This window comes from Typopeltis vanoorti, chromosome 11, assembly GCF_054136105.1.
Source record: "Typopeltis vanoorti isolate ZY-2024b chromosome 11, IOZ_Tvanoo_1.0, whole genome shotgun sequence".
NCBI lineage: Eukaryota > Metazoa > Arthropoda > Arachnida > Uropygi > Thelyphonidae > Typopeltis > Typopeltis vanoorti.
In genome coordinates, this window is record NC_143559.1 from 61,946,295 (window position 1) to 61,960,079 (window position 13,785).

The 13,785-nt window shown below is 33.5% G+C and overlaps 1 protein-coding gene across 1 annotated transcript in view; it reads left to right on the forward strand.

The window, feature by feature from the left end:
* The window catches only part of LOC150101658 (uncharacterized), a 321,244-nt gene that overhangs the window by 153,002 nt on the left and 154,457 nt on the right, over positions 1-13,785 (forward strand). The window contains exon 8 of the mRNA XM_090399849.1: positions 1,553-1,691. Within this exon, the coding sequence (XP_090255975.1) occupies positions 1,553-1,691 (139 nt within the window). The remainder of the gene's footprint in view (positions 1-1,552; positions 1,692-13,785) is intronic.

Genomic DNA, 13,785 nt, shown 5'->3' on the forward strand with positions numbered 1-13,785 from the left:
CAGTCAAGTATTTTTAGAACACTATTAGAAGTACTCCTGATGTTAATAGCTTTATTCTTTCTTTATATGAATGGTAGGTTTGAACAGCCTCTTATGTTTGGGATTATCATAGAAAAAGTGCTGCTATAAATAACATACAGAAATTACTTGTTCTGGCATATATTATTTGCAGCTTTACTGATTATAGTATGCCCACGCTTTAGAGATCTTCGCTTGGAGACTTGTCAAGAATAGTCGATTCATGCTGAAGGGGAGAAAGAAATGAAGGATGTACGAATTGGTTGCCAACACACAAAATCACGTGCTTTATAGGTAAAATTTTCCAACTGTTATACAAGCAACATAGTTAACTACAATGATCATAAAAGAGAAGTTAATTTTCCAATGTGTAATAATAAACAACTCATCCCACAATACGGATTGATTACCCTATTATCGGAATGGATTCTCCTTCTGTTGACATGCGCAGAAGTGTTGAAGAGTCTCAAATCTGTGGGCATACTATATCTGAAATACTGAATATTTATCTGGAAAATCTAAAAAATTATCATTCTGATGTGTGTGTGTAGGTTATTATTTGCATTATTAGTTATCTAAACATGTGAACATTGGAAAAGCCTGAAAAAGAATATTCTAATGTCCATTTATATGCAGCATGAATGTAGAATATATTTGTAGTAGAAGAAGAAGAATTATTTGAATGTGAGATTCCTTCTTCTCTATTCTAAAAGCTAATTTATTCCAGACACTACCTCCTCATTGAATGAAGAGGATCAGATGTTATGAACCTCACTACAAATATACAATCATCAATAAAAAAATGCACCACTCAGCAATATTATGATCAGGTATTATTATACAGGCACCTCCATGGAGCCTGAACACTTGTTGTGGGTGACCCAAACTATCTACACAATCTATCATACCTCTCCTTGAATCCATTAATAGACAAAGCACTCACAACTGACACTGGCAACCAATTCCATTCATTCACCACTCTCCAAGCAAAAAAATCTAGTTCTCACATCCCTACTAACTATGCCTTTACTCAACTTCCAGTGATGACCTCTTGTTCTGCACCCTCTAGCCAACTTCTGAAACTTTTTCCCTGAATCAGTCCTATAAAACCTGTTAAGTAACTTAAATGTTTCTATTATATCCCTTCTTTTTCACCTATCAACCAACTTTTGCAATCCACACATCCTCTCTGTCCTCATAGGGGAACATTCCACAGACCACGCACCATTTTGGTCATTCATCTCTGAATCCTCTTTCATATATACTTCATTTATTAAGAGAAAGGACTTATTTATGAATTACATGACACTGTTTTTTTTCCAGTTATATTTATCTCAGGTGGAAATAAATATAACTCTGTCCCTGTCTATGCCTGAAGTACATTTTATTAATCATTAAATAATTACTTTTATTTCTCTTACTGCGGTTCTTTCAACACAGAAATTGATACATAAATATCATTTTATTACTTGTCATAACAGTAATGAAGGCCTTTAAGAAGATAGAGAAAAAAAAAAAACCATTTTTGTTTCAGGCAAAGGGGCTCTCTTTGGGAACTTCTAACTGAAGCGACTCCAGAAAGTTGGGATGAATTTAGTGATCTCTTCTCGAGATATATAAGAGAAAAAAAGGCAGCAGCTAAGTCAAAGAGTTCAAAAGCAAAAGCTAAGGAGGTTAGTTCATAATGTATAGAATTGTAGCATTTGCTCGTTGTATATACTTTCAATTTAAAAAGAATATTATACCTGGTATTTACTGCAAATACAGAATCAGCAGAAGTTATCATGCTTTAAAGTTAACCTGTTCAAGATGACAGTTTCATTTTAGTCATGCTGAAGTGCCTTGATGGTTTAATTTTGCCTTGTGGGGAAAAAGAAGAAAAACAACAAATATATATATATATGTGTGTGTGTTTAAGATACCAAACAATTTTATAAGCTAGGTTTTAACCCTTTTTCCCAAGTAAGCAAACAGACAAGTAAGTCAAGTTTGCACCTGCACGTAGTGCAAGTCTGAGGCAACTCTTGGTAAAGGTGGAGTAAGCTCCGATCACTTTCCTTAGTATTTTCCCCTAATGCAAAGCACATCCCCTTGCAGAGATGTATGATGCTATGCATTAAATGCAAGGGTAACTACTACCCAGACCGGTTTCGACCTCTATTGAGGTCTCGTCAGTGGGAGCCAAACCTAAAAATGCCAAGGTTGAAGTAATGCAGAGCTTATAAATTTTACCTAAACAAGTTGTCACAAGGTGCTTTGACCTTATTAAATAAAAATATCAGAATGAGAGTAAGATGTAAAAATTTTTTTACCTTGGATATGTACTATGTTTAAGATACCAAGCATTTTATAAGCTAGGTTTTAATCCTTTTTCCCAAGTAAGTCAAGTTTGCATTTTTAGGTCTGGCTCCCACTGACGAGACCTCAATAAATGTCAAAACCGGTCTGGGTAGTGACCCTTGCCTTTAATGCATAGCATGATATATCTCTGCAAGGGGATGTGCTTTGCATTAGGGGACAATACTAAGGAATGTGATTGGATCTTACTCCACCTTTACCACGAGTTGCCTCAGACTTGCACTACGTGCAGGCGCAAACTTGACTTACTTGTCTGTCTGTTTACTTGGGAAAAAGGATTAAAACCTAGCTTATAAAATTGCTTGGTATCTTAAACATAGTATATATACCCAAGGTAAAAAACTTTTTACATATATATATATATATATATATATTCAAGAGGATTATAACTTTCAGATTGAATGAAAATAAATGTAGTTTATTTTTTATTTTATTATTAGAATGTTATTTATCTTATAGTTGACAAGAAATTAGAAAAAAAATATTGTCATCATCCATATTATTGTATTATATTCATGTATTACTTTTTGTTTATCTGTTATATATGTGTGTGTGTATGGTAAACATTATTTTAATATTTTGATAGAAATTTCAATTCAAAGGTAGGAAAAAAGAAAAATCCAGATGAAAATCCATCTGTGGGAATTAATATCAGTACCAGAAATGAAAGGAGAGAAATGTGAGTGGAATGTACAGAAGAAAGAAATCTAAAAATCATGAACACTTTTTTTTTTGAAAAGAAACCTCAGAACAAATGAACCTAGAGACACTCAAATGGAAGTAACAAGAATGAAATTGGTGATATATTAACAGATAATCCATATATAGTACAAGACACAAATATCATAAACAAAGTGCTCATTTCTTGTAGTGTCCATGTTACCATAGTTAGCATTTGGACCCTGAAAGTGAGGTATTAATTGAAGTTGCTACTTCCTAGCCAGGGATTGGTGCAGGCTACCATCAATACCCAAAATAGAGGCCGTTCCTGACATGAGCAGATGTCTGTGCAGCTGCACCTTACCTAGTGGACAGTCATTGCTGTTTATTTTCAGGTACCTCCTCAGGGGCATGCTTATTTAATGGTGGCATAGCACACCATATCACATTGTCATCTTAGGGTTATGCGGCATTTTAGTTTGAGAGGCCTAGCCTTTAGCAAGGCCTCTTAAACTAACGGTGTTCTTTTCATACATTACTCCTCCATGCTTTAGAAAAGAAGCTATCATCAAAGAAATAAAGAAAAATAATGTGTCTTCCTATTCATCAAAATATCTCTTCCAGATCTCCTATATGGCTTATGGAATTATCAGATGATGATCCCCAGGACTGGTGGAGAAGACTAGAATGAACTGCAAACAAGCACTTGATCACAGATCCATCTATCAAACTGCAGGATTCAATCTACCTTGACACTTCTGGGAGTCAGCTTAACAGATTTAGGACTGGACAAGGTTGCTCTGCCTGCTTACTACATCTGTGGGGAATTTCACAGTCACTTTATTTTGTGTGTGGTGCTGTGCAGACTATGCATCATATCACAAGACTGTCCCATACACTCCTTTCCTGGATACCTCAGTAATTTGCATTTACTCCCAAACTGTGCCATCGATTGGTTCATTGAACTGTCATTCTGTATATAGTTTTGCTTGATAATTTCTTGTATTTCCCCATATGCTAAATAAATAAATAAAACAAAGTAAGATTAAGTAAAGATCATAGATTAATCCAAAGCAAAATAGCAATAAACTTAAGAATGGAGCAGCAAAAACTGGTATAAAAAAAAAAAAAAGAAAGAAACCAGAAACATTTTAGAAATATTGCAAATGAAAAAAATAAATAAAGAATTTCAGGTAAATTTAGAAAAATACATTAAAAAATTGACCCAATCTCCAATATTGAAAATTTTAGCAGTATCCCATCAAAAAGCATAATAAAGAATGTTGAAAATGTATCCAGAAATGAAAAAAGAGCAAAATTAAAGAAATTAAAAAAGAACCTAAAGAACTAACAGAAAAAAAGAAGAAACATGAAACAAGATGCACATGGCATAAGAAACAAAGAATATACTGACTTTGCAAAACAATCACAGGAAAAAGCATAAGAGAGGATATAAGACATTTCAATACAACAATGAAAAGAATGGCAATGGAAAATAACACCAGTATAAAGAAAATTTCTTGATAATGCAGGTAATCTTTATATGACAGGTGTAAAAGATAAAAGTGGAATAATGATTTACAAACAGAACAAACATGGAGATTATAGCTAAATTTTATCAAGAATTATATAAAAATAAAGGGAACATAATAGAGAACAGCAATAGAGAAAAGGATACTAAAAACTATAATGAATATACAATCAAAGATGATGAAGTAAAACATGCACTTACAAAAACGAAAAATGGAAAGGCACCCAGACTTGATAGAATACTAATAGAAATGTTAAAAATGGTGGAGATCTCTTGCATCTAAAACTAGCAGAATTGTATGCAGAGTGTTTAAGAGCAGGAAGAACTCCTAAAATTTGTAATACTGGAAAATTCATCCTTCTGTATAAGAAAGGTGATAAAACTGACATAAGAATTTCTAGACCTCTAACCTTTCTACCAATCCTTCATAAGCTGTTTACAAAAATTATAGCTGGCAGAATAAACAATATATTAAATTTTCATCAACCAAAAGAATAGGCAGATTTCAGAACATCCTTTTCAACTTTAGATCATATACAAGCTTTAAATCAAGTAATGAAAAAACAAAAGAATATAATATACCAATTTCTTTGGCTTTAATAGAGTATGAAAAAGCCTTTGACTCAAGAGACCTGTCCGAAATGCTTGAACCTATAAAACATATAGAAATAGATGATATTTATATTAACATTATAACTCATATATATATATATATATATATATATATATATATATGACACAGGGAGACTATATTTCACCAAAATTTGCTACAGTCCTTGAATGTGCTATTAAAAAATTGAACTGCAAAAAAAAGGAGGACTGAATATTGATGGAGAATACTTAAGCAGTCTGTGATTTACTGATAATATTGTTAAATTGTGAATGAAACTATGTTGTGTAATTTATTTTTTTCATTCACATTTAACATTGCTTATTATATATTAATCATGATTTGTATAAAAATTATTTATTGTTCCTTAATTAAGGATTAATATTTAAATATTTATTCTAAACTTAACCTACTATTAATTTATTAAATAATAATATGTGTAGAAATTTATGATAACTAAAATATATATATATAAAGTAACGAAAAGTGTTATTATAAATAATTGTATACGTAATGAAAAAGCTGATTAAGTAGCTCAAATATTCTGTTTATTCTTATTTGTAAAAATTTAACGTTATGTAATCACTTATGTAGTAGTAGAGCGTTGTATTACATTAGCGAAATGTTTGCGTTCATTGGTTGTCATGGAGACGCATGAAATAAATAAGCACGAGTCGAAGAGTGCGTGACCTTGGAAGAAAAAAGGAGAAAGAAAGGCAATAAGAATTATGAATTAGAGAAAAAGAGGGAGTTTTGCGGAGCCTGAAGGAAGGTAGGATACAAGCAAAGAAGTGAAGGAAAATTATAAATTCTTTAGGGCAGAAATTCATGAGAATAGTGTTTTGAAGTGAGCAAAAACGTAGTGAATCATATACTCAGCTGCAAGTGAAATCAGCTGTTGTTGCAGAGGAAAATTGATGTCGTAATCGGATAAATAAAGAACTGGACATTCAATGGGAAATTCTGATTAGTTCCAGTTAGTCTAGGATTATGTCTTAATTTTATGTTGCCCTGAGAAGAATTATAATGAATTTAATAGTTGGAGAAGAGTAAACAAGGAAAGATATCAGTACCTTATTGCTGTTGTTTAGAGTAGTGAAGCGCGATTGACAGTAGTTCAGTTAAAGCGTTGGAGAGTTTTATTTAATGTGTTCCGCTAGCTTAAATAAGTTAATTCATAAGTATGCTCACAATAAATTGATGTATTGAAGATTGTATCTGGTAAGAGTAGTCATACATGTTTGTTTATTCTAACATTAACTATAACGTATGTTCGAAGTTCAAGGTCCGAAATAAGATTGCTTGGAATAGTGTCTGCCTTGATAAGTGCCTGCTGTGAATTTAAACATTAAGTACATCTGATAGATGTGTGCAGACTGATCAAATGAGAAGTTTTGTTTTATTAACTTGAGTTAAGAAAGCTTGTAATTTTGAAGCTGTGAATTGTATGTTAAAGTTTAGAACATTGAACTGGAATGAGTGACTTAGCAAGATGTATTAAGTTATTTGTATTATTTCATTTAAAAGTAGAATTCTTGTATTTGTTATATATCATATATTAAATGTTTTATTTTATTAATCTAAATATTGTGTTTGCCTGAATTCCCTTTTATTGCATCGTTCATAAAAAAATTCGAATCTTGCGGGTGCCCCAAGTAGAATAGTAAATAATTCGGCCTAAATGAGAAGACTGCTAACTTAATTAAGAATTGATCCTACTATTTTATATAGACTAATCTAAAAATAGGGTGGCGCAGTATAATTATAAATTTCCCTACTTTTGGATCGGTGATCAATTTGCAACTAGTTGTTTTATTAATAAGAGTGACTTGAAACAAGATGGCAGATTAGAACACAACATGAAAATAGAACGTCACGACAATATCATTCTAATAGCAACATGATCAAAAGAACTAGAACATATGATTATTGAATTAAATGAAGTCTGGATATAGGCCTATAAATAAATATGGATACAAAGGTGTGCTGAAAAATTGTGATAATCACCATGAAGGAATTGAGGTAGAACCATGTAACTTACACATTCTTATACATATTCCCCCACAAAGTGTTATACATTTGTTATAACTCTGCTGCGTCATTTGCAATCCTCTGAGAAAAAGTTTTCCCTTATTCCGACAGCGGATTCTGTGGTTAAGAAGTTCAATATAATTGTTCCGGTTTTGTGACCACATGCTTATTAAAGAAAACTGTTTTCAAAACTAAACAATTACTACAAACAACACACGACAAGTTTCGTTAGTCGTCAGACTAACATCTTCGGGGGTAAAGAGAACTAAAAGTTTAAAGTACAAACTACTAGAAATTATGAAAATTAGTTCATTTATTGGTATTGTGAACATCAAAACAGTTTGTTAAAAAACCAAATAAAAGATCTATACAACCGTTAATGCGTGTTAGCTGGAGACAATGCTATTTGTTGTCGTGTTGTGTGGTTCACGCTCACTCTGTCCGAGGTCTCAAATTGGTAAATTTTTAATAAACGATGACCAAACTTGATTTAAAATCAAACCTTGGTTTTTGTTGCATTGCATAGGAATTTTAATCATATTTGCTGCCTCTTCGAATTTTTTTGTGAAATTATTCTTATCTATATAGGACATGTTTGTTCTATCCCAGAGTACATCATGATTGGTAGAGGTTGTGTAAAATGCCAATCCCTATTTATGTTCTCTCTTATTTTATACATCCTTTTAATGTTCTCTCATGCAGATTTCTCCCGATCTCCCCGTCTAGCCTACATAGCAGATGCCACAGAAATAGTGAATATTATAAACCTCTAGTTTTTTCATTGGGTGATGTGGAGGTTTTGGAGTATGAAGAGATACTGATATTTTTTCAAGTGGCAGGAAAGTCACTTTTATGTTGTATTTGTAGAGAGGTTTGGCTAATTTATCCGTTACATTCTTGATATAAGGATGGGTGACTGTGTTCTTGAAATCATGTTTATTTAAGTTTCTTGTAGGTGTTGTATTGAGAATTTTCTTAATTAACTTAGTATTAAAACCATTCAATTGTAGGATCTGTGTTAAGTATTGTATTTCTTCTTTCCGTTTTCCTTCTGTACTGGGGATGTCGTATGCTTATTCCCTTAAGGTTTTTATTAGGCCTATTTTTTGCTTGGGATGGTGATGTGAAGTAGCATGCAGAAATCTTCGTTTGTTTGTTGGTTTTCTGTAGATGGAGAACAATAATCTGTTTTTTCTTTCATTTATTTCTATAAGGATGTCTAGGAAAGGAAGTTTTTTATTTTCTTCTAGTTCCAGAGTGAATTTTATGTTATGATGTAAATTATTAAGATAGTCTTGAAATATACTCAGTTCTACTGCTGTTCCTGGCCAAATGACAAAGATATCGTCCATATAGCGGAGCCATATTTTTGGTTTCTTATGCCAGTTTTGTAAAGCCTTATTTTCAAAATCTTCCATATAGAGGTTTGCTAGAGCTGACGAGAGGGGTGAACCCATTGTTAGTAGTTCTTTTTTGTTTCCAGAGTTTGTCTTGATAAAGGAGGAACATGTTTTTTATATAATGTTTGTAGAGCTGTACAGTTCCTGATTGGAAAAGATTTTCTAGGCTGTTTACTGTTTCATTTCTTGGAATCTTTGTGAAAAGGCTGACTACATCTAAACTCGCTAATATGTCTGAAGGGATCTATGTCATCATCATCAAATGCCTGCCATGTATCCTCAAGGGGGTGTACAGGATATGATAGTACTGCATGAAAAATTTACAACATTACTAACTTCCTATCTACAATTTTCCTCCAAATCAGTCTGTTACTTGTCAAGATTCCAACATTATCAGATCTTATATTTCTGTCTTCTAAGGCATTTTTTACTGTCTCAATCCACCTATATCTTGGTCTTCCTCTGGGTCGATTCCCTGCCAACCTAGCAGAGAACACTTGTTTTGCTAATCTTTCCTTGCCCATTCTGTTTAAGTGACCATACCACCTGAGATTAGCTCTGTTAACACATTCCTGGATGCTGACAATGTCTAGTTCTTTCCTAATATCCTCGTTTTTAATACGATATGGACATTGATGCCATCTGTCTGTGCCCCTAATCTTTCTTAGGACTCTCATATTTACTCTCTCTAGTCTTTGGTCAACTGTTTTACTTCTGACCCATCTCTCAGATACATAAGTTAAAATTCGTTTGAACACTGTCTTGTATACAGCTAATTTAGTGTTCGGCTAATTTCTCTCTTATTCCATATGAATTTATTCAATTGTCTTCCTACCATGCGAACTTTGTTGATTCTGTTGTCTATTTCCATATTTAATTTACCATCTTCACTAAAAATCGTGCCTAACTAGCTGAAAGTTTTACTTGTTCCACAGGTTCTCCATTTGACATTTTCAATGATTCTGCCTATTTTCATTGTCTTTGTCTTTTTATTGCTGACCTTCATACCATATCTATTACAACAGTTATTCAATTTAGTCAGAGAATCTTGCAGACTTGTAGCGGATTTATTTAGAAGTTTAACATCATCCGCATAAAGCGAAGAGCTATTAACATCTCCAATTTTGATATCATGTTTAATACCACTTTCCTTCATAATGTGATCCATATCGATACTAAATAACAGAGGGGATAATGTCCTTGTCCATCACCAGATTTAACATCAACCATCTTCCTGTACTACCTTCATTTTTAACTGCTGACTCACAACTCAAATAAAGACTAAATATTGCTTGATATAATGCCCCACTGACACCATATAACCATAGTGTTCTGAATAGCTTCTCTCTTGGCACCTTGTCATATGCCTTTTCCAGATCTACAAAAATTAAATACAGATCTTTGTTATATTCCCCTGCATAAATCTTACCAGGAACACTGAGTAGGGAAATACCTCTGTAATTTTCACATTCATTTTTATTTAACTTTTTATATATGGATACTATGAGAACTCTACTCCAATCATCTGGAATTTGTCCCTCTGTCCAGGCATTTTGAACTATGCAGTGCAGCCACCGTAAGACTTTCATACCACCATACTTCAGCATTTCTGTTCGAATATTGTTTCAAAGGTTGGTCGATTGGTAGAGCCTCTGCTACTAATGACTCAGTTAAGTAAGTTTGAGCGCGGTTAGTAGTTGGAAGGGGACCAATCGTTCGATGCTGTTGGCACACTCTCCCTCGATGAGTCTTTGGACTCCCTGGAGGTGTCAAATAATAATAATAATAATAATATCATCTGCTCCTGCTGACTTTCTGCATTTCAAGCCTTTGATGGCTTTTTCTACTTCAAGTATGGATATTATTCCTGACTGTATGCCTGTGGGTCTTTTTTATCACTGTTCTTATCATTGCTAGTTTCATTTAGCAATTTTTCAAAGTAATTACTCCATACTTCAAGGATATCTTTTTCTCTGGTCTTCATATCACCTTTATCATCTCTAATTCTTTTTGCAGCACTTTTTCCTCCATTTCTGAGCTTCTTCAACAATCTCCAGAATATCTTGCCACCTTCTTGATATTTATTTTCTATGTTATTACCAAAGTCTTCTCATGACTTTTATTTAGCTAGTTTTACACAGTGTTTAGCTTTGTTACATTTGTCTCTGTATTCTCTAAGAGCACTAGCTGACTTATTTGCCAGGAACTTTTGATATGCTTTCTTCTTTTTCTTCACTGCCTCTTAAACTTCCTGTGTCTACCATGGAGTTATGATTTTTCTATCCTTGCACACAACCTTATCACATGCCTCTCTGTCTGAATCAATCAAGGTTTTCTTGAAGGCTTGCCACTGAATCTCCAAGGTTTGATTCAAACTCTTGTTCTCAAACTCTTTCATTTTTTTTTCAATAATCTTTTTGTATTTTAGTCTACAGTTCACACCTGAGAGCTGCTCAACTTTTATTCACTTTAAAACTTTCTTACATGTTCTTCTTTTTAAAATAAAATTCAATTTTATCCTGCTCAAGACTAAATAGTGATCCCTTCCAATTTCAAATCTTTTGTACACTCTGGTGTCCTGCACCAGGGAGAAAACATCACCATCAACAATAACATAGTCAATGAGACTTTTCTTATTCGTTGCCTCTTCTCTCCATGTGAATTTGTGCACATTTTTATGTTGGAACATTGTGTTAGTAATAACCCGTCCATGTTCTGAGCAGAAATCCAACAGGTATTTGCCATTATTATTAGCTTTGCTCTTTTTTCCAAATTTTTCGAAAATTTTTTTGTATGTCTTACAATCATTTCCTACTCTGCTATTTAGATCCCCAACGAGGACCAACTTTTCCTTTTTCATTGTGTCAGTTGCTTTCTCTAAAGCCTCAAAAAATTCCTCCATTTCTACCTTAGTAGAACCTTCTGTGGGACCATAGGCACAAATGTCTCAAGTCTCATTGTCCAGTTCTGCATTCTTATATTTACCGACATCACTCTACTTGAGACGCCTGCCATTCAAGAAGATTAGCCTCGTATTTAGTGCTGAATACTATGGCTACTCCTTCTTTTCCTTGATTGTCATTGCCTGAGTATAACATTTTGTATTTATTGCTTAGAAATATCTCACCAGTTTTTGTCTTTTTTGTTTCAGTCACCTGTATTATGTCGATCTGGTACTTATCCAGTTCCTCAAGCTAGCTCCAGTTCTTTACCATTTAGGCTTCTTATGTTGATAGTACCGATCTTTAACTCTGGTGATGTTCAGTTGGGATGTTCAGATTTGTTCCAGTAGCTGACTTTTCACTCTTTGCCCTGGTTCCCTGGCGAAAACAACGGGGGCCTTGTTTAACCGGGCGACACCCAGCCAGCATGAAATTCTGTCATGTTGTTCTATCATTTTGTATTTTGGTTTAAGCCAATAAGAATTATTGGCATAAACCATAATAAGAATACAATATTTTATTACAATATAATATAAACCTTAATAAGAATACAATATTTTATTACAATATAATATAAACCTTAATAAGAATACAATTTGGTTCTGCATTCTTATATTTACCGACATCACTCTACTTGAGACGCCTGCCATTCAAGAAGATTAGCCTCGTATTTAGTGCTGAATACTATGGCTACTCCTTCTTTTCCTTGATTATCATTGCCTGAGTATAACATTTTGTATTTATTGCTTAGAAATATCTCACCAGTTTTTGTCTTTTTTGTTTCAGTCACCTGTATTATGTCGATCTGGTACTTATCCAGTTCCTCAAGCTAGCTCCAGTTCTTTACCATTTAGGCTTCTTATGTTGATAGTACCGATCTTTAACTCTGGTGATGTTCAGTTGGGATGTTCAGATTTGTTCCAGTAGCTGACTTTTCACTCTTTGCCCTGGTTCCCTGGCGAAAACAACGGGGGCCTTGTTTAACCGGGCGACACCCAGCCAGCATGAAATTCTGTCATGTTGTTCTATCATTTTGTATTTTGGTTTAAGCCAATAAGAATTATTGGCATAAACCATAATAAGAATACAATATTTTATTACAATATAATATAAACCTTAATAAGAATACAATATTTTATTACAATATAATATAAACCTTAATAAGAATACAATTTGGTCTGCTAAATCCGTAATTGCCAGTCCATCCTCATTTGTTCAGTATCCAGGTAGATACGTATCAGGGTGCACCATGAGAAGGTGAGGATTGGACATTAGGTCAGAAGCCCTGGTCGGTTCTCCACATTCCTTTAAAGGCTGTGTGGAGGTCTCCTCTTAGTTATACAGCTTTGATCCTTAAGCACCCCCCAAGGATCTATGTGTATATCTTTTACTTTTTCTATGAAGTCTGTGCTGTTCTTAATGAACGATGGTGTTTTTCCTATATGTGGTAAAATCAAGTTTGTAAGGTGTTTTGCCAGATTTGAGGTAGGAGAGTTTCTTCCATCCACTATCGGTCTTAGTGTATATCTTTTTTTTTATGAATTTTAGGAACTCCATATATTCTAGGCACTAGTGGATATTTGGATTGTAGATTTCTTTTGAGTTCCTCAGACCAATTTGATATATTCTTGATAAGTTCATTGGTTTTGTTGTGAGTTCACCAAGTAGGGTCTCTGTTTAATGCTGTGTAGGTATCGGAATCTTCAAGAAGGCTTTTCATTTTGTTGTTATAATCTTCTCAGTTTAAAAATACTGTTGTTGAATTTGTCTGCTTTTATTATGACTATGTTTTTGTCTGATTTGAGTTTATTAAGGGCTGCAAATTCTGTTTTTTGTAGGTTTTTTGGTGCTAATTTGTAATTTAATAGTAATGCTGCACTTTGAATGTGGATCAGATCTGCTATATCTCCTGGTACATTTATTATTCCTTTTTCAATTTGGGCTAAGATATCAATTTTTGGGACTTATCGTGCGTTACAGCAAAATTAAAGCTTTTCATAAGAAGATTTGTTTCATCCCTCATTAGAACTCTTGAGTGAAACTTTAAGACCAATTAAACTCGCCAAGTTTCTATATTCCTGCAGAGGTTTCTGTGGTTAAGAAGTTCTATATAATTATTCCGGTTTTGTGACTACATGTTTATTAAAGAAAACTGTTTTTAAAACTAAACAAATACTAAAAACAATACCCAACAAGTTTCGTTAGTCATCAGACTAACATCTTCAAAGGCAAAGA